General features: G+C 35.3%; 1 protein-coding gene across 8 annotated transcripts in view; it reads right to left on the reverse strand.

Moving 5' to 3' along the window:
- LOC127858130 (deleted in malignant brain tumors 1 protein-like) overlaps positions 1-24,232 on the reverse strand; it is a 68,988-nt gene that overhangs the window by 35,490 nt on the left and 9,266 nt on the right. For 6 of the 8 annotated variants that reach the window (XM_052395027.1, XM_052395030.1, XM_052395029.1 and 3 more), the window contains 6 exons: positions 14,073-14,194; positions 13,581-13,806; positions 9,916-10,046; positions 9,401-9,539; positions 7,734-7,868; positions 7,250-7,384 (listed from right to left, as the gene is read on the reverse strand). In XM_052395027.1, coding sequence (XP_052250987.1) covers positions 7,250-7,384; positions 7,734-7,868; positions 9,401-9,539; positions 9,916-10,046; positions 13,581-13,806; positions 14,073-14,194 — 888 coding nt within the window. The remainder of the gene's footprint in view (positions 1-7,249; positions 7,385-7,733; positions 7,869-9,400; positions 9,540-9,915; positions 10,047-13,580; positions 13,807-14,072; positions 14,195-24,232) is intronic. The other 2 variants (XM_052395028.1, XM_052395032.1) reach the window with 2 other exon arrangements.

Consider the following 24,232-nt stretch of genomic DNA (forward strand, 5'->3'; position numbering starts at 1 on the left):
TAATGTCAAATTGTTCAAGTTGTTATATGTGTTTAGCAACATCAAAAATAGACCATAAGGCACCTGGCTAATTTAATTTGCTTTCAGAAATAATCTGAATATGCCGAGTATGACGAGGATGTTCATAGTTGCATGTGCTATCAATTTAGTATTGATTTACAGAGGACAATGAAGTTCACAGTCCCACGCAGAGAGCATAGGCCTCTCATGTGGGCTGCGAAGCAGGTGCGTGTCAATTGCTGTAAGGTGGGTGCTCCCGTCCGTTTATTGTGTTGACAAGCAAGGGGCAGGAGTTACCTGACCTTGTTTTTTAGAATATTGAACATATCGAGTCTAGATGCATGATGAGGCACTTGAGTTTAAAACGCGTATTTAGACGCGAGGTTTGAGAATATTGAGAATATTGAGTCTAGAGGCTTATACAGACAATCGTGTCTAGAATTGTATTGTGATATCTGAGTTGAGAAATTTATTAAGACACTCGAGTTTAGAGGCATATTGAGACACCTGAGTTGATGATGCATTATTTTTGTTTGTGGGTGCTTTTTGTGTTGGTTATAAACTTCCGTGCTTTTTACAGGAAAGATGGTCATGAAGATTAAACATCTGTTCTCGTGTATTGCTTTAAAAATTATATTACAGACCAAGGGGTCACTGACATGCAATGGAGAGGAATTAACTTAAGTTGTGGTGGGCATGCAGATTTATATTTAAGGTGGTCGGACGAAAGTCAGCCGAAATACAGACCTGACTTTGGGTAGTCAAGTGAAGGTCACAGTAACCGCTAGATCGCTGCGGTCCATGAGTATGTCGCATGGCGATGGCGCCCCCGTGCTTACGAAAGAGGCATTGGTCCGAGAGAAGGTGGTATGTACTTCCTCGGGTGCGGCGGGACGGCTTGGATGCAGTGGTCTAAGAGTACGTCCCGTGCTTACGCAAGGGACACTGGTCGATGTACGTCTGCGGTGACACGACTCCCTCCAAGTGGGGCGTGATCCCAAAAGGAGAGAAGTGGGGTGAGTGTTGTGCCGGTGCCCAGCCCGTAAAACACGCACGTGTCGTGTGATAGGGAACCATCGTGTAGCTGGATTGGAATGCGCGTTATGACGCTCGCTCTTGCACTGGATGCGAACGTGAGTGCATGTGCTTTCCCTGAGGTAAGTATTTCCAGGAGGATAGGTGTGAACGTTGCCCTGAGGTGAGTATTTCCAGGAGGATTAGCCTGTGACTATAAGCCTGTGTATGTGAGCCTGTGACCCGGAGCATGTAGGATTAGCCTGTGTATGTGAGCCTGACGTGTAGGTATTAGCATGTGGCTGTGTGTGTTGTCCTGGAGTATTAGCCTGTGCGTGAGGTAAGTCTTCCCACTGCAGGAGGATTAGTGGCGTGTAGCCGACGATATCAGACGAGTGTTTTCCTCGTAGTGTGTACTGCCGAGGACGATTTGTGCCATCCTGACAAGGTTTCCCGTCAATGACCCGGTGAGTGTATTAGTTAGTGTCGATTCTAGTAGTTGCTGTTGTTGGAGACGAAATGCACGAAGAGCTAACCGGCATAAACACTACAACACACACACACACACACACACACACACACACACACACACACACACACACACACACACACACACACACACACACACACACACACACACACACACACACACACACACACACACACACACACACACACACACACACACACACACACACACACACACACACACACACACACACACACACACACACACACACACACACACACACACACACACACACACACACACACACACACACACACACACACACACACACACACACACACACACACACACACACACACACACACACACACACACACACACACACACACACACACACAACACAAACACACCACACACACACACACACACACACACACACACACACACACACACACACACACACACACACACACACACACACACACACACACACACACATACACACACACAACACACACACACACACACACACACACACACACACACACACACACACACACACACACACACACACACACACACACACACACACACACACACACACACGCGCGCGCGCACACACACAAACACACACACAGCAGATAATTAGTTAAACATTTTGATATACTTTGTATTGTATCATACAAATATGTTGATATTTATCTGTGCTCTGATTATTTATTGATAACGAATGCATGTATTATTCTGATTGATCACGATGAGCTGTAATATGCTTAAGTGAAATAAACTATTTGTTCTTGTTGTTACATCTCGCTGTTTTGCTACTGCTCATAAATGGAAACAATGTTTCTATGCACGCCACAATAATATTAAAGATAACCACTATGACATCTTGCTGAAATAAATCTTATTATTTTTGCCAGAATGTGAAAAAAGAAACTCACAATGAAAGCACAGAAGCAGATAATGAAATAAGAATAAACCAAAAGTATGTTTCGATATTTAATTACCCATTAAACCATCTCGAAGTTGGATGTGTGTTTTAATATGCATAAATAATAAATAATTAAAAAGCCTTCTTATTTGAATTTATATTATACATGTTCAAAGTTGATATAAGCAACGTGAACTGATATTAATATGCAATATTATATTCCATCTAGACCCTTCTTTTCAGAAAAAGTTAAAACTGCAATATATGACAATTCGGTTTCAGTGAAATGCCATGCATATACAAAGAGAGTAAGTTGGTTCCGTTTTCCTACTTCCTTATTCCTTATTCAAGCTAAACATATTTGATGAAAACTTTTAGTGATAAATAATACTAACAATGTTTTTGAAAATCAAAACAAAACCGACGTTGTTTGATTCATTAATTAATTTAAGAATAAGGAATGAGACACCCGTTTCTTGTTCCTAATTCAAACCGAATTAGCAAATGTTGCTTTGTTACTAAATCATATAATGGTACCCAATTAAAAGGAAATAGTCATCTTATTGACAAATTAAAGTGAATGTCAAGCAATTCGAAAACATTCAATGTATGTAGTGCGATAAATGGTGTTCATGTTGTTGTTTTTTTATTTAAAATTGCATAACCTTTTCTAAAGTTTTATTTAATGATAACACCATTCATTTTTTCGCGATCGAAGAAGGTTCCTTATTGCTTATTCAAACCGAATAAGGAATCACTATTCTTTTTACTTAAAAGTTAATTTAAACGGGCAACAGCGTACTTTACACAATAACAATCATTTCATATATATACCTACTTATAGCTTTTCCTGGTCCAGGAGAAAAGGTTTTAAAACAAATAAATAGCCCTTTTTCAAATTTTGTATGGGATGGACCAGCAAACAAAACAAAAAACTATTGCTATTCAATCATATGATGATGATGGAGGAGTTGCCATGACTGATATATATGCTTTTCAAAAAAACTAATAATGGAAAATGTTTCCAACTGGTAAATTTTATGTGTGATGTTAGAAAAATGTTTAAATTTAGGAAAAATGTACAGAGAAAAAAATATGATATGTTAAAAAAATAGTTTTTAGAGATGTCCTTACATGTTACAGTGAGTATATTAATAAACAAAATGTCAGTGTGAAGATATCCTTGAAATGCCTTTATTTTATTACCACAATTTTAAGATAGGTATGAATATGATATATATATATATATATATATATATATATATATATATATATATATATATATATATATATATATATATATATATATATATATATATATATATATATAATAAAAATATGTATGATAGGGGAATTAGATATGTAAGAGATATAGTGTGCACTTCTGGAGAATTAAAAAAAATCTGTATTAGAAAATTTTATTGGAGTTAAAATTAACTTCCAGTTTTATGAAGGCTTAATAAGAACTAGGAAGGCATTTATCAGATTATCAGGACTTCCATTAATAAAAACGCCAAATATACAATGTACATTTATATCATTTTACTCGAATAACATAGTATATGGGTATAATCAAAACAAACTTGTTTATACATGTATTAGCTAAAATACAGATATACCCACTTGTCATTCAATATGGAATACACTTTTTAATAACGTTGAATGGACAAAAGTGAATGCGCGCGTTTTTATTATGTCTAGAGCCACATACACTTAGGGGTTGCAGACAAGAATTGTTCACAGAATCTTGGAAACCAAATCTTTGTTATTTAAAATGATCATTGTTCATGAAAATTTATGTTCCTTTTGTAATAAAAATGAGGAAACTCTTTTACATATATTCTGAAACTGCATTTTCACAAAGAGAATTGTAAATTATGTTGCGAAATTTTTAAGATCACATCATGCAAGAGTAAGGGTCTATGAACATCAATAAGGGGGCTGAATAATAATCTTTGCGTAGCATGGTAGAAGTAGTAGTAGTAGTAGTAGCAGTTTTAGTAGAAGTAGTAGTAGTAGTAGTAGTAGTAGTAGTAGTAGTAGTAGTAGTAGTAGTAGTAGATGTAGAAGTAGTAGTAGAAGTAGTATTAGTAGTAGTAGTAATAGTAGTAATAGTAGCAGCAGTAGTAGTAGCCGTAGTAGTAGTAGTTGTAGTAGTAGAAGTAGTAGAAGCAGTGGTAGTAGTAGTATTAGCAGTAGTATTAAAACTTGTCGTAGTAGTCGTCGTCGTCGTCGTCGTCGTCGTCGTCGTAGTAGTAGTAGTAGTAGTAGTAGTAGTAGTAGTAGTAGTAGTAGTAGTAGTAGTAGTAGTAGTAGGAGTAGTAGTAGTAGTAGTAGTAGTGGAAGTGGAAGTAGAAGTAGAAAAAGTCGTAGTAGTTGTGGCAGTAGGGGTAGTGGTTGTGGTAGTGGTAGTGGTGTTTGTGGTGGTAGTATGAATAGAGGTGTTGTAAAAATGGCATGTTAGAAACAACTATTGCTATTCAATCATATGATGATGACGAGGGAGTTGCCATGACTGATATATATGCTTTTCAAACAAACTAATAATGGAAAATGTTTCCAACTGGTACATTTTATGTTTGATGTTAGGAAAATTTTGAAATTTAGGAAAACAGTACATAGAAAAAATTATGATAAGTTTAAAAATTAGTTTTTAGAGATGTTTTTACATGTTACATTGAGTATATTAATAAACAAAATGTCAGTAAGTGTGAAGATATCCTTGATGTGCCTATATTTTATAACCACAATTTTAAGATAGGTATGACTCTGATATACATAATAAAATATGTATGATTGGGGAAATGGATATGTAAGAGATATATTGTGCACTTCTGGAAAATTTATTTAAAAAATCTGTATTAGAAAATCTTATTGGAGTTAAAATTAACTTCCAATGTTTATGAAGGTTTAATAAGAAATATGAAGGCATTTATCAGATTATCAGGACTTTCATTAATAAAAAAGACAAATATAGAATGTACATTTATATCATTTTACTCGAATAACATAGAATATGTGTATAATCAAAACAAACTTGTAAATGTTTTAGCTATAATACAGATATACCCACTTGTCATTCAAAATGGAAAACACTTTTTAATAACGTTGAATGGACAAAAGTGCATGCATGCGTTTTTATTATATCTAGAGACACACACAAACCGTGGTTTCAGACAAAAATTGTTCACAGAATCTTAAGAACCAAATTTTGTTATTTAAAATGAACATTGTTCATGACAATTAATGTTCCTTCTGTAATGAAAATGAAGAAACCCTTTTACATATATTCTGAGACTGCATTTTCACAAAGAGAGATTGTAAATTATGTTTTGGAATTTTTAAGATCACATTATGTTCAAAACTGTACTGAGATTTCCTGTCAAACAATGTTATTTGGCTGTAAAAGCATTAGCATGACTGGTATTAATAGTCTTAACCTATAAATTAAAAAGTATACATTTGAATGCAAAAGTAAGGGTCTATTACCTTCAATAAGGGGGCTGAATAATAATTTTTGCGTAGCATAGTAGTAGTAGTATTAGTAGTATTAGTAGTAGTAGTAGTGGTAGTAGTAGTAGTAGTAGTAGTAGTAGTAGAGTAGTAGTAGTAGTAGTAGTAGTAGTAGTAGTAGTAGTAGTCAGTAGTTTAGTAGTAGTAGTAGTAGTAGTAGTAGTAGTTAGAAGTATTATGTAGTAGTAGTAGTAGTAGTGTAGTAGTAGTAGTAGTAGAAGTAGTAGTAGTAGAATAGTAGTATTAAGTAGTAGTAGTAGTAGTATGTAGTAGTAGTAGTAGTAGTAGTCGTAGTAGTAGTAGTAGTAGTAGTAGTAGTCGTAGTAGTAGTAGAAGTAGTCTTAGTCGAGTAGTAGTAGTCGTAGTAGTAGTCGTAGTAGTAGTAGTAGTCGTCGTAGTAGTCGTCGTAGTCGTCGTCGTCGTAGTCGTCGTCGTCGTAGTCGTCGTCGTCGTCCTAGTCGTCGTCGTCGTCGTCGTCGTCGTCGTCGTCGTCGTCGTCGTCGTCGTCGTCGTCGTCGTCGTCGTCGTAGTCGTCGTCGTCGTCGTCGTCGTCGTCGTAGTCGTAGTCGTCGTCGTCGTCGTCGTAGCGTCGTCGTCGTCGTCGTCGTCGTCGTCGTCGTCGTCGTCGTCGTCGTCGTCGTCGTCGTCGTCGTCGTCGTCGTCGTCGTCGTCGTCGTCGTCGTCGTCGTCGTCGTCGTCGTCGTCGTCGTCGTCGTAGTCGTCGTCGTCGTCGTCGTCGTCGTCGTCGTCGTCGTCGTCTCCGTCGTCGTCGTCGTCGTCGTCGTCGTCGTCGTCGTCGTCGTCGTCGTCGTCGTCGTCGTCGTCGTCGTCGTCGTCGTCGTCGTCGTCGTCGTCGTCGTCGTCGTCGTCGTCGTCGTCGTCGTCGTAGTCGTCGTCGTCGTCGTCGTCGTCGTCGTCGTCGTCGTCGTCGTCGTCGTCGTCGTAGTGTCGTCGTCGTCGTCGTCGTCGTCTTCGTCGTCGCCGTCGTCGTCGCCGTCGTCGTCGTCGTCGTCGCCGTCGTCGTCGTCGTCGTCGTCGTCGTCGTCGTCGTTGCCGTCGTCGTCGTCGTACTCGTAGTAGTAGTAGTAGTAGGTGTTTACGTGAATTCCATCTGTTAACGCATACTTAGTATTCCAAACCGAAATCGTTGTACATTATATATGTGCATAGATATATGTGCACATGTTTAAATCCCAAAAAGGTCGATATGTTGTTAGATTTCTAAAGTGTTATATGCGGACGCTACCTATCTTTATTACATATTTGTGATATTTGTTTGATGTTTTAATTTTTTTTGTCAATATCATATGACATCTTACTTTCATTACACGCTATTCCTGTCCATCCGTCTATACAGCCATCATTCCCACATGCACCCGTAAAACCGTCGCATGGGCCCACACGGCAATGACATTGCTTTGAACAGTTATTGCTGTAACTTCCGAGTGTGCAGCCTGAAATAACAAACATGTGAAAATTCTGGTAACCTGCTTTACTTGTGTTTCTTTAACAACAAGAATAAACAATAATTATGTTTGCGTAAATTCCAAATCGTCTTTCGAATATAGTATAAATTAAGCAAGCGTCTCTTTCATGTCGTTTTGTCTTTCATGTTCTATTAATTAATAGAAATAAACACTATGTATGTTCATAACTTTGACAGCTAATTTTTTTTCCCAAAACTATACCGACAATGCTGTACATTATGTATATGTTTATATATATATATACCTATCTTAATTACATATTTGTGATATTTGTTTGATGTTTGATTGTTTTTGTCAATATCATTTGACATCTTACTTTCATTACACGCTATTCCTGTCCATCCGTCTTTGCAGCCATCGTTTCCACATGCACCCGTAACATTGTCGCATGGGTTCACACGGCAATTGCATTGCTTGGAACAGTTAACGCCGGTACTTCCGAGTGGGCAATCTGACAACGAAAACGTGTGGTATGTTCATGATTTGATAGTAAATACATGCAAATAGTGTCTTCTTATGTTACAAATACTGTAAAATGGATTTTAAATACGTCTATTTACTTGAACGGCCATTATTGAAGGATACGCATATAAAACAAACGAAATATTTGCACATTTACAAAATATATTAAATCAAAAACAGTGAAATCCAATTTGTTTTTAAATGATCACTACTTATTAACTTTATACTTCAATGTAGGATACACGAGGAGCGATTTTGCAACACATTTACATTTTACCACGAAAATGAGTCAATATGTGTCAATTATTTCCATGTTTGTTTAAGGTTTCAAATACATGAATTTACATTATTGGAATAAAGAAATTTAGTATTTTTTCGTTGATTCTTTATGATGATTTTTTTAGTTTCTTTAATAATCAACAGTTAATACGTTTAAATTTGGCAGTGGTTGAGTAACCAGTATTACATAAATCAATACTCTTCCCTGTTTTGCGTGTATGTATAATAGTTGTCAACGTAATCAGACTGGACAGCATGATAATGGACACGAATAATTATGTCAAAATTTTTAAAACGCGCTTGTTTAATGAAATCACCGGATTAATTACATGTCCATAAAATGCGATGTTATTCTTTGGAAACGTGCAATAAACCAAAGCTTAAGTACGTTCTTTGCTTGTCGGAATATCATTATTTCACAAAATACCAAAAGGTAGATATTGGTTGTCCCCGTAACCCTTACAAACTATATTGTTTGGGATGGAGTTGTCCTTTTCTCCGCAATAGTCAAGTTTGAATTTAATTGTTCATTGTGACGCGATTCTACCCTAAGGCCCATTGAAAAAGCAGCAATTTGAAATAAAGGCAATCGAAATAAAATTTAAACACCAATAAATGTGTTTGACCTTAATGAAACTATGTTTCTGCTAGTTAATTGAGATTTAAAAAAAAAGACATCAAATGGACAATTTATTTTTTCTTTCTAAATAATTGACACTTTTTGTCAGTACGCGAATATTCATGCGACATAAATGTTGTTTGTACCTGAGGATTCATTGATTTCCACATACAGTAAATCAAATATACTATGGTGAATCAGTGTTCAATAATTTGCAAATTAACACTATTCCATTGTTTTTAAATACTGATTCATCAATGTTTGCCAATTGAATTGATACTGATAATATAAAACACCTTTCAAGAGCCTGTAAAAGACTTTCACGGCCGGTTTAAGCATAGTGTATTTAGTTGTAAAAAGTAAAAATATTTTTGATATATGTAGAATTATTTGCAATTTAACGTTTCAAACACGCCTTTTAGACATGTAAACTGTTAAGCATCCCAAATAGAACAAGTGTTTAACAATGATAATTGTCTAAATAAGAAATACACGTTTTACATGTTATATTCATAACGTTATATGACTTATTGTTTCGACAAGCGTTTAACGATGCGTATTGCTTCACGTAATTAAACACGTATTGTGTACTAATACATCTTGGGGAAAAAATGTACATTTACCCCCATGACTGTATATGTTAATCCTCCAATCAGCGCCACATATCTGGCTTCTGTCGCCCGGACAAATAAAGGAACACTCTGACTCTGGCTTTTTGGTTGTAGAATGAAGCGCATTACCACAGAGGCAATGAGTCGTCCCCTAAGTGCAATTAGAATGAACAATATTGATAGCACGGCCGCTGTTAACGAATAAGCAATATAAAATGCCTTAACATTGTACTGTTAAAAGGGATCATAAGTTTTTCAGTTTTTGTTTTCTGAATTTATGCATGCTTAGATGACATATTTCTGCCAATCTGAAAATTGAAGACATTATCAAGGTGAAATACGAGCATGTAATTCTTTATACATTCACAACGATAATAAAAAATGTTAAACGCAATTGTACCTTAAATAGGGAACAAATTGGGATAAATGATAATATATTTAATTTTTAAAGCTAAAGGATTTATTTTTATTTTTATACCTTTTCAATGTCTACGCTATACGAGTGCTACGTTAAATCTACAACCAACCTCCACTCCGTAAAACTTGTAGTGGCTGCAGTTGTTTGAACATTCGGTTGGTGAGTTCGACTTAGAATGGTAATCATAATCTGCAAGGGTTCGGTTTTTGCTGTCCTCATAACAGCCCATGTAAAAGATATCTGTAAATGAATGTTCAATTATCCTTAATTCATCAATGAACTCATATATGTAAAGCCAAATCGACAATATCATGTCATCAACAATGGAACATTTATTTACTGAATTTTATGTATTATTCATTGTACGTTGTACCGCATACTTTTCGGGCGAGACCATCATTTTTAAAAACCTTCATTACTTTTCGTTGCATTTAAACAAACTCTTTGCCACATATGCACAAAGTGAATAGTCAAACGTTTTAAAAATAGACAGTAATAGACCAATTAAGCATGTGCATTTCAATGATTCCGATTATTCCGGTTATGTTTCTAATGTGGATGATTCGTAAATAAATGTGATAGTGTATGGGCGAATTCACGAATTTTAATACACCAATCGATGCCCAGGACAATAGAGCTTTGCATTGGGTAAGTAACAGAGCATGAACAAGTGTTACTAAGTACATAAGACACGGTTACAATTCTGAATGATAAATACAAATGTAGTTTTAATGGTTTAAGTAGAAATGGACGAGATTAATAATGTGTATTTCCTATTTTAATAGCTAGGAATAATCAAATAATATAAAGTTTCGGATCGTTGTTTAGTAAATATTGTGATAGGGCACTCATGTCATGTTACGTGGTAGTCAAGCTCACCTTCAAGTATCAAAGACATTGGCCATATAAATATAAATAAAGGAGATTTAAATCAGTTGTGTTATTTATATAAAAATATCCTCACAATGGACCATTGTTTTGAAAAAAGGACCTGTTAAACATTACTATACGTCAAAACGATGGCTAAGTTTAACAGCTGAAAGTCCATGTGCTAACGACACACATATTGTTACGGTAATGTTATTTTGGAAATTGCATTACATAACTTTGAAGCTCTGTATATGGTAGAAAATAAGAACGTATTTACTTTGATAAATGAAGACATGGCATAATTATATACATCAAGTACAAATAACATACAAATTGGATGCTCACACTGAACTGTTGCAATAAATCTAAATGAAAAATAAAAATAAAACAAGGGGTTGTTAATTTCAACACTAATTATTTTCATAAAATTGCAAACGAACGTTTACGAAATTTTAAATGCAACATAACAAAAATAGTCTGCCAACACATCGTTGTTTAGCAATGATAATCAATTGTAGAATATGTTTAATCGCAATAAGGAATAATTGTAACACACTTTGAACGAAATTCTGTAGTTATACCATGGTAGCAATATAGAAAGAATAATAAAGGTGTTATAATTTTTATATAACTGCACTGCAAAGTATAGTTTTAATTCAGTAATCAAGTATTAAAGCCCATGCTTTTGGCGAGGATGATGAGACGTTGTACCTGAAACATATTTTTCGCCTGCTTTTTATCAGGAAAAATTATTTGCATGCAATTCCGGATTAATTTGTATTGCAGATAAACATCACCAAGTTCAGAAATTACTTACATGAAATAGTATCTTATATGAAAATTTTTAAACATATGGATAAAACACTTGATGCAACAAAAAGGTAGGTAAAGGTAAAGGTTTGAGGTGGTCGAACCACGCTTTTGCATATTTAATTACTTGAAGAAGCTGACAAGTGGTATTGAAATCGCAATCCGTGGATCCCACGAACAGCGATGTAACCGATGTGTGCATATGAATACATATCAGAATCAAAGCGCTGAATGTACTGCAGCTGTTCGCTCTTTGAATGCATTTAATATTACAGTCACAGGACATGAAGTTCGACTTTTTAACGTAGGCCAATAGAATGGCCACGGAAAGTGCAAAACCAATGCAATTTACTTTTAATTGTATAAAGTGGTGAGATTTTGCAAAAACATTAACGAGGACAATAGCATTGATTTACAAACTCTCTTAATTTTATACAGGATTCACACAAACTCCACGTATGGTTACAAACATGAGACTAAGTTAAAACAAGAAATATTTATATTTTGTATAGATACTCGACGTCTATTCTGACTTTGAAATTAAGTAAGAAAAATTACGTTTTTAAATAATTTAATTAAAAACAAAAGTTTACATTGTTGTGGTTTTTTGTCACTTGTTAGTCGCATATTCACCGTATGAAATATGTGTTTTTAAGTGCACGTATATTCAAACCACACGTACATGTTCGTAAATAAAAATTATACACGGGTGATCACATCATATGTGTCCACCTCACATAGCTTATTATGAGTTTATTTTTCACCATCGAATATATGATGTTTTAAGATATGATTAAAACGCAATTTTTTTTCGACACATTTAAATCCCTTTAAGAGCCGCGGCATGCGAAAATGGGTCTTATGGCGTAGGTCAAGCCCAGTTTGCGCAGTCTGCGCAATTGTGCAGTCTGGTCAGAAGATGCGCTGTCTGCTATAAATCACGCAAGGTTTCGTGGTCCCATTAGATATCTCTAGATCAGGTTGTGGGATGCGCAGGCTGGGCTATAGCTACGCAAGGCGCATATGGCATAAGATCCATTTTCGCATGACGCAGATATTTCAACATCTCTCTGTTTCTTATAAATGGAACATCTAAGCACAATACTTTTCGATAAATTGAAATCAAACTGTGTCATTTATACAAAACTGGCAATTTTGGGTATTCTATTCAGTCTTTTAAGAACGATGTTCATACCGACTGACCGAGCACGGCAAATATTTGTGGTTAGATAAACGATTTTCGTCTTATCATGACACTATACGATTTTGGTAGTTTTTGTTTTCTCATCTTGAAAGCAAAACTGTGTTACCAACGTTTATCGATAGTCCACTATGTCTTCCCTGGACGATTTGGTGACCGAGTACCGAGTTAAAATGCGAAGTTGACCAAAACATAACTCTTTATTATTTTCTGTTGAGTTTAAGCGAATATGGATAAATTACGGTATTTCCGATTGTCACGATTGTTCTAAATTAGCAGCGTATTACTTATCATTTTGAAGCAATAATGAAATGGAATTTATATGCATACAAAGAAAACTTATTTCTTTTAATATTGAGTTTTTGATTTACTTTATGAAATAATGGTTCTTTTGATCACTTAGAAAGTTGGTATTTTGGGTTTTCCGTTTCTCTCCCGTTGAACTGATAAGGAATCGGCTGTTAGTAAGGTTGCTTTTAATAGTCTCAGCTGCTGTGCTGCGCGCGTGTATGTGTGTATTTTAGAGTTCATTATAGGTCCCGCTGCGTCTTCTCGAAAGCATCTATTGGCTGACTTGCCCCTGTGACCTTTAAGGAAAGCGGTATTACGCGATTTTACCGTAACACGAAGCGTACATTTTTCATTATACAAAAAAGCAATGTAAAGTATACTCTTCCGCGCCGCGAACTATTTCTCGACGATGATGCGGTTTGAGTAAGTTGGTGAACAGTAGTACCCTGCACACCGATTTTCAAAACACCACTATTAACCTTTGTTGTTCTTGCAAACAACTAAAAATGGTGGTTTAATAGATCTAAAAATAGTGAAGAATTTTATTTAGAACATTTTTTTTAATCGACACTCAAAAAGGAGCATTCTAACAATGAGTCTACCTTGTACGGAGAATGTGTAAGTCAGATTGAAACCCCTCGAACTAACGGTGGAGTCTGAGGAGAAGACAATACGGGCAGAGTTCGATCGCGACTTGAATACCATAGGTGGCACTGTCACGCAGAATTTCCCGAATGATGGAGAGGAGGCGTTAGGTCCGTTGAAGAGCTCCAGGTAGTCAAAATTGCACTTTGGGTGGGGCTCCATTTCAAGGACTGTAAAGTTCACCTGAAAACACAAAAGACAAGTAACTAAGTGTGAATGTATTGTGGTGAAACTTTGTGCACGTAAAGCATATTGTAGCTTGGATTACATATTTGTATTTATTACCTGTAAATGTAACATTGAAATAAAAATGAATAAAAAATGATTAATTTTAAATGTCAAATGTTATGAGCATATGATCCACTTTCTTTAATAAATGCTTATCAAAGATTAAAAAAATATCGTTGTTGTTGGTTGATTGAACAATAATTAAAATGCTAAGTATGCACATTGATCCGGCTGTCCTCTGGTGCGTTGATGAGCCAGATACATTGAACTTTGTTGCTGTAATTCGACGGGTAGTTGGGGCTCGTGATGACGCCAAATGGATCTGTCAGGACCCCGCCACACTCTGTAAAAGCAAGTGATAAACAATGCTGAAATAAAATTGAGTGAGCATTTTGAAGATTCAAATTAAAATGCAGTTCAAAAGTAGTCTATATTACTGTCTTTTAATTCACTTTTAATTTAATTCAGTTAAATATATTGTGCAATCATAATAGTGTTCAAAATAAACATTAATACCGTTGGTCTGATTTATTTATTTAAATAACCCTTGTTTATCGGCGCTTATTAAAAGCGTGAGAAAATGTGATTATTATTTATTGAAAATGCAATTGCTGACCCCGTCATAATTTGTTTCATAAAGTTCAATAACTTACGTTAAATTAATATTTAAATCGTTTTTACAATAGCATTGTATTAATAATGCAAGCGTGTGTTGTACGTTATGTATTTCCTTTGCAATAACGTCATACAAATTAATACTGTTAATAGATTCATTAAATTATTTATTTTAAGGACATTAAAAAAACATGTTTGACGTGGATATTGATAATTCAATGATCCGTAGAACAAAATTGTGTCTTTGTGTCGTATAAACTAAATTGAGGTTCACATCGTACATGCATGACCAGTTGTCAAACGAAATTACGGTTGATATTCAAATGCATTATTTTTCTCTTTCCGGGATATTGTTTCATTATGTTGATGCTGCATTAACAAATATAAGTGTATATGAAGTGAAAAATTCAAAAATAAACAACGGTTGCGATAAAACCCTATTAACTGTTAGATGCCCCTAATATCACTTTAACTTCCTTATGATAACAGCACAATTATTAAATAGCAACACATATCAAATATATCTTATGCTCCCCCCGCAGTTAAATGCTCTATGGATACGGATCGAGAGCCTCAAGTATATGCTGACTAGACTTATTAATAAATCTGCAATGCTCATTCAGTTTTGTTACATGACGTTCTTAGAAGAATTATTTGTATCACAGAGACTACGGAACATAAAAGTTTTTTATGTGTAGTGTATATAACTTGGATATCTATTTTGTCATGATTTTACTAAAGAAGTTTACATTCAATGTGTTTGTATGTACATCACAAGTTCATTGGTGTTTATATTTGGTTTGCAACAATAAACCGGTATATTGGTATACCGCGGTACATTCAAATATATTATATATACAAAATATATACAAAATATAATGTATCGCGGTACGGTTTTGTTGAATCGCATTTTTTAAATTACAAATTCGTAAAAAAAACACTCAGAGCTTTCTGTTGACGTATCATTATAGGTTTTTAAGCTCAAAAATCGTGTTGCATTTTTGACGTTTTTATTAGTAAATCAGAAAGAAACTAACATCCGTGTGTTTATGCCTTTATTCAAGAAATTGGGCGGAGCTTTAAACTTATTTGCAAACCAATCGTTAAACAAAAAAGTGATTTTATTGGGAAACTACATTATAATAAGCCCACTATTATTGATTTATAGCAGAACAATAAATTTGATTGGTAAGCGCCAAATTATTATGTTCAATGCAATATGACAGTTCACACATCAGAAGTAGAATGATCAGGTAAAAAGCTGAAAAAACCAAATTGCGAATATCGTGAGAAGATAATCACTATGACAACTTGTTAAAGTAAATATTATTTTGTTTTGGCAGAATGTGCAAGACAAAAACCCCACAGTGCAAGTACATACGCAGATAATAAAATAAGAATAAACATAAAATATGTTTCAATATCAAATTACTAATTTAACCATCTCGGAGTTGCTTGTGTAAGTAAATATGCTTAATGCCTAAATAATCAATAAGCGTTTTAATTTGAATAGATATTATTCATGTTAAAAGTTAATAAACGCTATGTGAATTGATAGTCATATAATTATGTATTTATTATCGGTGTATGATTGAATAATGTTGTTATACAGGTTTTGAAGGTGCGCATGTTCAATGATGCGGAAATCAAGATTTCCTCGTGCATAGATTTGTAGGTTTGTTCATTCGACAGGCAAGCAGGATAGAGCGTTGACGTGCTTTAAATCTTTTTTATTCTATTTTTAGCCGGATTTTTTTCGAAAAAATCTCGGCTTATAGATTGATGTTGTCGGGCGGGCGGGGGGGCGGGGGGGGGGGGGGGGGGCGGGCGGGGGGCTCGGGCGGGCGGGCGGCGTGCTCGAAAATGTTAAAGTTCTTATTTCATGGTATAACTTTGGTATGCTTGGACCTAGAGTCTTCAAACTTGACATGAAGGTTGGCCAGGATTAACAGATGACCACTGGTCATTTCAAGGTCATTCATTTGAAGGTCAAGGTCACTGTGACCTTCAATATAAAAAATGTTAAAGTTGTTATAACTTTGGTATGCTTGGACCTAGAGTCTTGAAACTTGACATGAAGGTTGGCCATAACTAGTTAGTAACCACTGGTCATTTCAAGGTCATTCATTTGAAGGTCAAGGTCACTGTGACCTTGAATGTAAAAATGTTAAAGTTCTTATTTCATGGTATAACTTTGGTATGCTTGGACCTAGAGTCTTCAAACTTGACATGAAGGTTGGCCAGGATTAACAGATGACCACTGGTCATTTCAAGGTCATTCATTTGAAGGTGAAGGTCACTGTGACCTTCAATATAAAAATGTTAAAGTTGTTATAACTTTGGTATGCTTGGACCTAGAGTCTTGAAACTTGACATGAAGGTTGGCCAGAACTAGTAAGTAACCACTGGACATTTCAAGGTCATTCATTTGAAGGTCAAGGTCACTGTGACCTTGAATGTAAAAATGTTAAAGTTGTTATAACTTTGGTATGCTTGGACCTAGAGTCTTGAAACTTGACATGAAGGTTGGCCAGAACTAGTAAGTAACCACTGGACATTTCAAGGTCATTCATTTGAAGGTCAAGGTCACTGTGACCTTGAATGTAAAAATGTTAAAGTTCTTATTTCATGTTATAACTTTGGTATGCTTGTACCTAGAGTCTTCAAACTTGAAATAAAGATTGGCCAGTACTAGAAGATGACCACTGGTCATTTCAATGTCATTCATTTGAAGGTCAAGGTCACTGTGACCTTAAATGTTAAAATGTTAAAATTGTTATAACTTTGGTATGCTTGGACATAGAGTCTTCAAACTTGACATGAAGGTTTGCAAGCACACTTAGATGACCACTGGTCATTTCAAGGTCATTCATTCTAAGGTCAAGGTCACTGTGACCTTGAATGTAAAAATGTCTGGATTTCTGTGTAGGTATGTGAAAGCAAAACAATAAATAGTATTATTTCATCTAAGTTTATTTTCTTACATTTGATAATGAAATTGATGGAAACTTCAAACAATATGTTACTAATTTGCTAATAAAAAAATTGAGATCAAACTTTCCTAATTGTCAATTCAAGTTCATATTTGTGACCTTAAATGTTATTGTTGTTCATGTATATGCATGCATTCAAAACATAACACAAGGTTTGCTCATGCCTTGAAAAGTACTTACATTTCATTTTGACCTTTGAACAATATTTCAGTAATTTAAGTATTGCATTGACAAAAACACGAAAGGTACTTTCCTGTCATTTAAATCAAAAATCCGGCTTCAATGCGGTCATCTCCGACCGCGGAACTCTTGTTTATTTGTTAATGCTATGTTTTGTTTAAAGGCTTATATTATGCTTTATGTGTATCAGTGAGTGTTAAGAGAGTAGAAGGATGACTTGAGATAGAAAGGGGCATTGGTTCCGGACATTAACGAGTATACTTGTTATACTCCATTTTTCACAGTTCTATGTATAATGACACGTATTTTCCATTCATACTTTATGGCAATGTTTATGCGTGTGTTTTCAAGAAATAAATTACCATGTCATATATATATATATATATATAGAGAGAGAGTAAGTTTGTTTCTTTTTCCTTGTTCCTTATTCCTTATTCCTACTTCTAAGAATACTTTAAAAAATCAAAACAAAGCAAAACCTTGTTTTATTCATGAATTAATTTACGAATAAGGAATAAGGAACCAGTTTCTTATCCGAACCGATTTAGCAAATGTTTGTATGTAACAAAGTCATCAAATGTTACCAAATGGATATGACATATTGACAAATTAATGGGATTGTCAAGCAACTCGAATATATTCAATTTAGGTATAACGATAAATGTAACTGTGATTTTTTCATGTTTGGCTAACTTTGGCGTAGGGCTGATAACCATCGAGACCAGTGACTTTTTGAAGTTTATAACGGCCCTTATGATAATTCAAGGTTCAATGTCGCCGCATAAGTCATGTTCCGAAACGAAATAGAAAACGCGTTTTCGGACTATACAATACATGAAGAAAACAAAATATTCGAGTGCGTTTGAGCACAGGTTTTTTCATTTAAAAATAAATTAAAATACAGAGGCAATTCGATACAACTTTCCAGTGTACTAGAGGAACCTTGGCGACATTGCGGATACTTAAATTGGAATCATATACTTTTATCTGACCCTTACCTTTGACCAATGCGATAGCTGAATACTAGAGCTGTTTTGTATATGTCATTCCGTTTTCATAAGTAAACAGTTACGAAGGGATATGATTAAATGCAAAGCGATTACAACACGTTACCATTAAGGAAACACCGCACCGGAAGCAGCGGTCCATGAGCCTCTATAGAATGGCAGTTTCATACTAGCTTTTAAAGCGTGTCTTTTTCATTGATTCTGTAAGTGCGACTAAGCGTTTTTTCGTTCATGCAGGCCAACGGTACATACGGCGACCTTCAACCTAGGCATATTAATAGGGACCGTGAAGATCTACAAAACGTCGATGACCTCGATGGTAAAGGGTCCTGATTCGATTTTAGCGTAATTGTTGCGCTCGTTGTTCGTACCGAATGACAACATTTCGGACAGCGTTGACGTCAATGCGACGTCACTAACGCAACCATACAGACAAGGCTGCGCCGGAAGCACCGACTTATATGTTTCTCGTATGCTGGGAAGTTCTATCTATTTACGCGGTTGTATAAGAACAATTGAGCAAATTCTCTTTAATAAAACATGAGTAGTAGTTAACCTAAAAATCTGAGAAATGTGCCTGGAAAAAAAGTTGGTTGGCATGTTTTAGGCATGGCTTCTTTTGGTGTTTTTATGGTATCTACATAACCTTTGCTGAAAATCTAGAGGGGATGTCACCTTCTCAGGTGCTTGACATCCTTTTAATTAGGTCAAAGGTCAATGGGTACAGTTTTCAGTTGCTAAGGAGATGAAATACATCTCATTGTGATTTATAACCAAAAGTGAAAAGTTTAAGGCAGTAATATTGTCTGAAAATCAACCTGCTTTGATCTAATTAAAATTTTGTCTTTTCTAGTCTTCACTTATATAGGTCTAAAGGTTATATAAAATATAAGTTCAAAAAGTATTTTTTAAACAATGTAATAGTTTTTACTATATTTGTTAACTCTATAAACATATTTGTAAAGTGAAAAGAAAAATTAAAAGGATCCATTATATATATAATGAAGTACACCGTACGCTTAAAAAAAGACTGAAACTCTTTTGTGTATTTCAGTGTCTTATATTACATTGTTTTTAAGTGTACATTCTTCACCCTGATTAAACTACATATATCTTATACTGCTGATCAAATCCCAGGTGAATTACTAGATAATTTCGACAAAAAAGAAAGAGAAGTGAAAAAATTTTCTATCTGGAATTCCTACCTACATTTGGTTGAAATCCTTATGGAGTTCATTAAAGCCCGAAAAATAGGCGATTGGCTGTTGCATATTGAAGCCTTTTCCGAGACGATACCGTGGCTAATGGTGTAGGCCCTTACAAACTATGCCCGTTAGGGTCCTGCATATCTAGCAGACATAAAAGCATTAGAATATGCAGCACCTGAAGTGTTCAAAGAGTTTATTGAAGGTCACTTTGTAGTCAGGCTGAAGGAAAAGCATTCAACGGAGTACATGTCGACCAAGCTACTGAGTCGATAAACAGACTGTGTAAAACGACAGGGGGTATAATTGGAATAACAAGGCAGGACCAGGCAATAGATAGTTTTTGTATTACGTGGTAAGTAAGATCTGAGGTTTCCAATAGTACCATGAAATTGTATAATCATTATGATGATGACGAAAATAATGGAATATTCAAGAATAGAGCAGATGGAACTCGTTCGAGAGTTTTTTCAGAGGGAGAGTGCATCCAGATAATTATGTAGCTCTTTGGTCCATATGATATATTCGGAGTGAATGAAGAGGAGAACAGACTGTTCTTAATAGCATCTAAGGACATTGCAACTAACAATATTCCAGATGATGTATTAACCTGTGAAAGTCGAGGTAAAACATTACTCAAGGAATTTGCAGAGAAAAAGGCTGAAAGAGCAGAATATTGAATTTTATGCTCCTATTCAAAAGGTAAAGACCAACACATTAGCATATCTCTATAAGGATACATTCAGTGGAAAGCAGAAAGTGACAAAGATTTTAAAGGCTGACAGAAAGCTTATGCAGTGACTTTTTAACGCAGCTAATTCAGGGAAAGCCGTAGAAACAGCATCTGCACTAGAACATCAACTTTCTGATGTCTCATTATCATTTGCAAATGCTAGTGGGAAAACGCATGAAACCCGGAAATCAAACATACTCCAAGTGCTTACAAAGGACAATGATATAGTGACGCCTCAAGTTGTTCCGACAACGACTGATGCAACATGTGCAATAAATAATGGACACGCGCTAATACAGAGTTTAGGTAAGCCTAAGGACTTTCAATTATTTGGACAATATGCAACTGTTTTTGTAACATCTGTTTCGAGGCATTTCAGCGCAAACACTGCCCGAGTTTATGTGACTTTTGATCAATACTTAAAAAGTAAATATATCAAAGAAGCAACAAGAGTTAAGAGGAAAGGAAAGTGTCGGCCTATTAGAAAGCTCATAACAAGTCCAAACGTTCCTCTTCCGCCAATTTGGGAACAGTATATCACACACGATGACAATAAAGCAGACTTGGCTGAATTTCTCTCAAACAAATTGCCAAAACAGAAAATCTTCCAGAAGGATCAACTATAGTTGTAGGATGTGGATTTCCAGGTGATGTTGATTCAAAGTCGAGTACTTTTGATGTGACAGACCTATGTGTAAAACATGAGGAGGCAGATACGCGGATGATATTGCACTCCAGGGACGCTTTTGATAGAGGCTACAGGCGTTTAGAATTGTATTGTAGAGACACTGACGCTCTGCTCTTTTTATTATACCATCTTGGAGCTGACGCCAAGGTATATATGATATCTGGTACAGGCAAACACAGAAAATGTTATCCTGTGCACACAATATCTGAAAAACTTGGTGACAATGTCAGTATGAACATTTTCGGTTTCACGCATTGACAGGATGCGACACCACGTCTGCTTTAAATGGAATAAGTAAGAAAACCGCCTGGGTGAAATAAATCGCATAACCTGATAGATTGGAGGGTCTTGGTAGAGATGGTGATGCTCTAGCAGTTTCTAGATTTCTATGTGTGTTGTATGGCTGCTGTCAGGACAACCCACAAAACATTGACACATGCAGGTATCGGTTATTTTTGAAAGCCAGAAAGAGTTTGGATTTGTTACCCCCTACAAATGATGCGCTTAAACTTCACATTAAAAGGGAAACATATGGCTTAATGCCACAGATAAGGATTTTCAACCTGATGATCCTCTTGATACTGGCGAATGGAAACTTGAAGAAAATTCATTGAAACCGGTATGGATGAGGGCACCAAAGGTCCCTGCAGCAGGTGTCCAGTTAGTATCATGTGGGTGTCAAACCAAGTGTAATACAGCACGATGTTAGTGCTATCGATCTGACCAAGGATGCTTGTTTGAATGCGCATGTGAAGCGAATGGCTGTTTAAACCCTAGATAATTGTTGCAAACGATAAACGATAAGAAGATACATATACTGCAAAGTAAGTCGTGTTTTGGAACAAAACTGTGAATTTGTGTAACGTCAGCATGATGATACAGTAGTTCATAATAGTGCACATTGTAGTTAGATGAACATTTGTTTATATTATAAATGGTACTTCAAGATTTTAAAATATATAACTAAATAGATCACTGTTTTTGGTAAAATAATTTCCGTTTTACATTATTCATATCTATTACAATTAATACTAATTTTGTGAAGTCAAAATAGCTTATCTTTCAAGAATATGACATTATAGAACATACAGTATTTAGAACTTCATTAGAGTTTACTATTTGAGCTGAATCTTTTATTCAATATATATATATTTAGACTGTACCGTAGATCACACATGTTTACTTGTAACTATACTTTCATTGTTTAAAGTCTCGTTATTGTATTGATAAGATAATGCTGAAATAATATTGGTTCTTATTATAAAAAGTTTTTTAAATTATAAAACGCAATAAGTATTTAAAGTCTAAATATGAAAATTGTTTTCTTTTAATTTGTGGACGATATTTACAAAGTAAATAACATTCACTTAAGAAACAACAGAGAAATACTATCTTCATTATTAAAGTAACCATCCCTCATTGAAAAGTTACTTACAAATATATAATACATGGATCTTTGGTTGGTTTCAACATACACTGGAATTTGCGTTCCATACGAGTTATAAAAGTGCACTTGATGACCTTTGACCTACTTATGAAAAGCCAAAATCAGTTAAAAAAATGAGATAACCCTTCAAATATCAAATATAAGTCAGTTCATGAGTAACATCAGTAATAGTATCTGATATTTCACAATTTGGCAATGCTACCTCATTTTTTAAAGCAAATTGCACTCATTGACCTCTTGACCTAATTACAGGGTCGTCAAGCATCCCAGAGGGTGACGTCCCCTCCAGAAGTTTAAAAAATGTATTTGCATTCATTATAACATAATAGGAAGCCATGCCTAAGAAATGCCATCCGATGTAAGATTTCAGGAAATTTTAGGCCAACTATAGAACCGTATGGCAATAAATATGTCTAATTTCCAACATACACATAACATGATTTTCATGTATATGTAATATTCTTTGGTTAATTATAATTTATATTTAGTAAGAAAATGCCAGTAATTTATTATCGTCTTCGTAATACATTTGTTTAGTGTTGATCGTCAAATAAACTATACACTGATGAATGTGACAGAACACAGTTATATGACATGATCAAGCTGAAATATCACACATAGCATCGAAAATAAATAATCGAAAGTGATCGTTTGTAATAAACGCTTCCGAATCAGGAACAAACTTTTTACCAGTTCCTGATTCGTAGGCAATAATTTCGTATACCTTAATTCTGATCAAAGATTTCCGTTAGTATTGGCTATGTTCTATGTATGATTTCTTATTTTCATCTCTGACACAGTCTTTGACGTTTCAGCTGACCCTTACCTTCGTCAAAGACAACGCGATAGCTAAATACTAGGTAATTTAAATATCTCAGTTCGTTATCATACATAAACAGTTACGGAGGGATATGATTTAGTTGCATAGCGATTTTAACAGGTAATCATAAAGGCAAGACTGCAACGGAAGCAGCGGTCTAGGTGCCTCTGGTAGACTGGAAAGCTTATGCATTGATAACTACATGAAAGACCTGACACGTTATATCGTAATCGCTATCTATGGATCACGCGAACCGCGATGTAACGGATCTGTCAAAGGTTACGATGAAACTTCCGATTGGGAAGTCTGACACCAACAACGTATACTGTATTCATGATTTGAAAGTTCGTAAATGTATTTTGCTTGTGTTGTGCATCATGCAATAACCATACTTTCCCAACATTAAACATTAACAGTTTAACATTATTGCGCCACACTTGATTAAATCCTGGCTTTGAATTGGACATGATGCTAGCTGTCAATCTATTCTTCCCCATAATTTTATCATCTAATCAGCGCTCATGCAGAAACATTTACGCCTTTCACAGGTAAGTGGTATACACTCCCTTAACTTATCACAAATCGATACTGGCCTATATCAATAATTGTAGCACTGTAGACAGCAAAAAATACTTGTGTGAATTTAGAATAAGGTTTGTCAAATCTAATAAAACATACACTACACATTGTGAC

The sequence above is a fragment of the Dreissena polymorpha genome, chromosome 14 (genome assembly GCF_020536995.1).
Source record: "Dreissena polymorpha isolate Duluth1 chromosome 14, UMN_Dpol_1.0, whole genome shotgun sequence".
NCBI lineage: Eukaryota > Metazoa > Mollusca > Bivalvia > Myida > Dreissenidae > Dreissena > Dreissena polymorpha.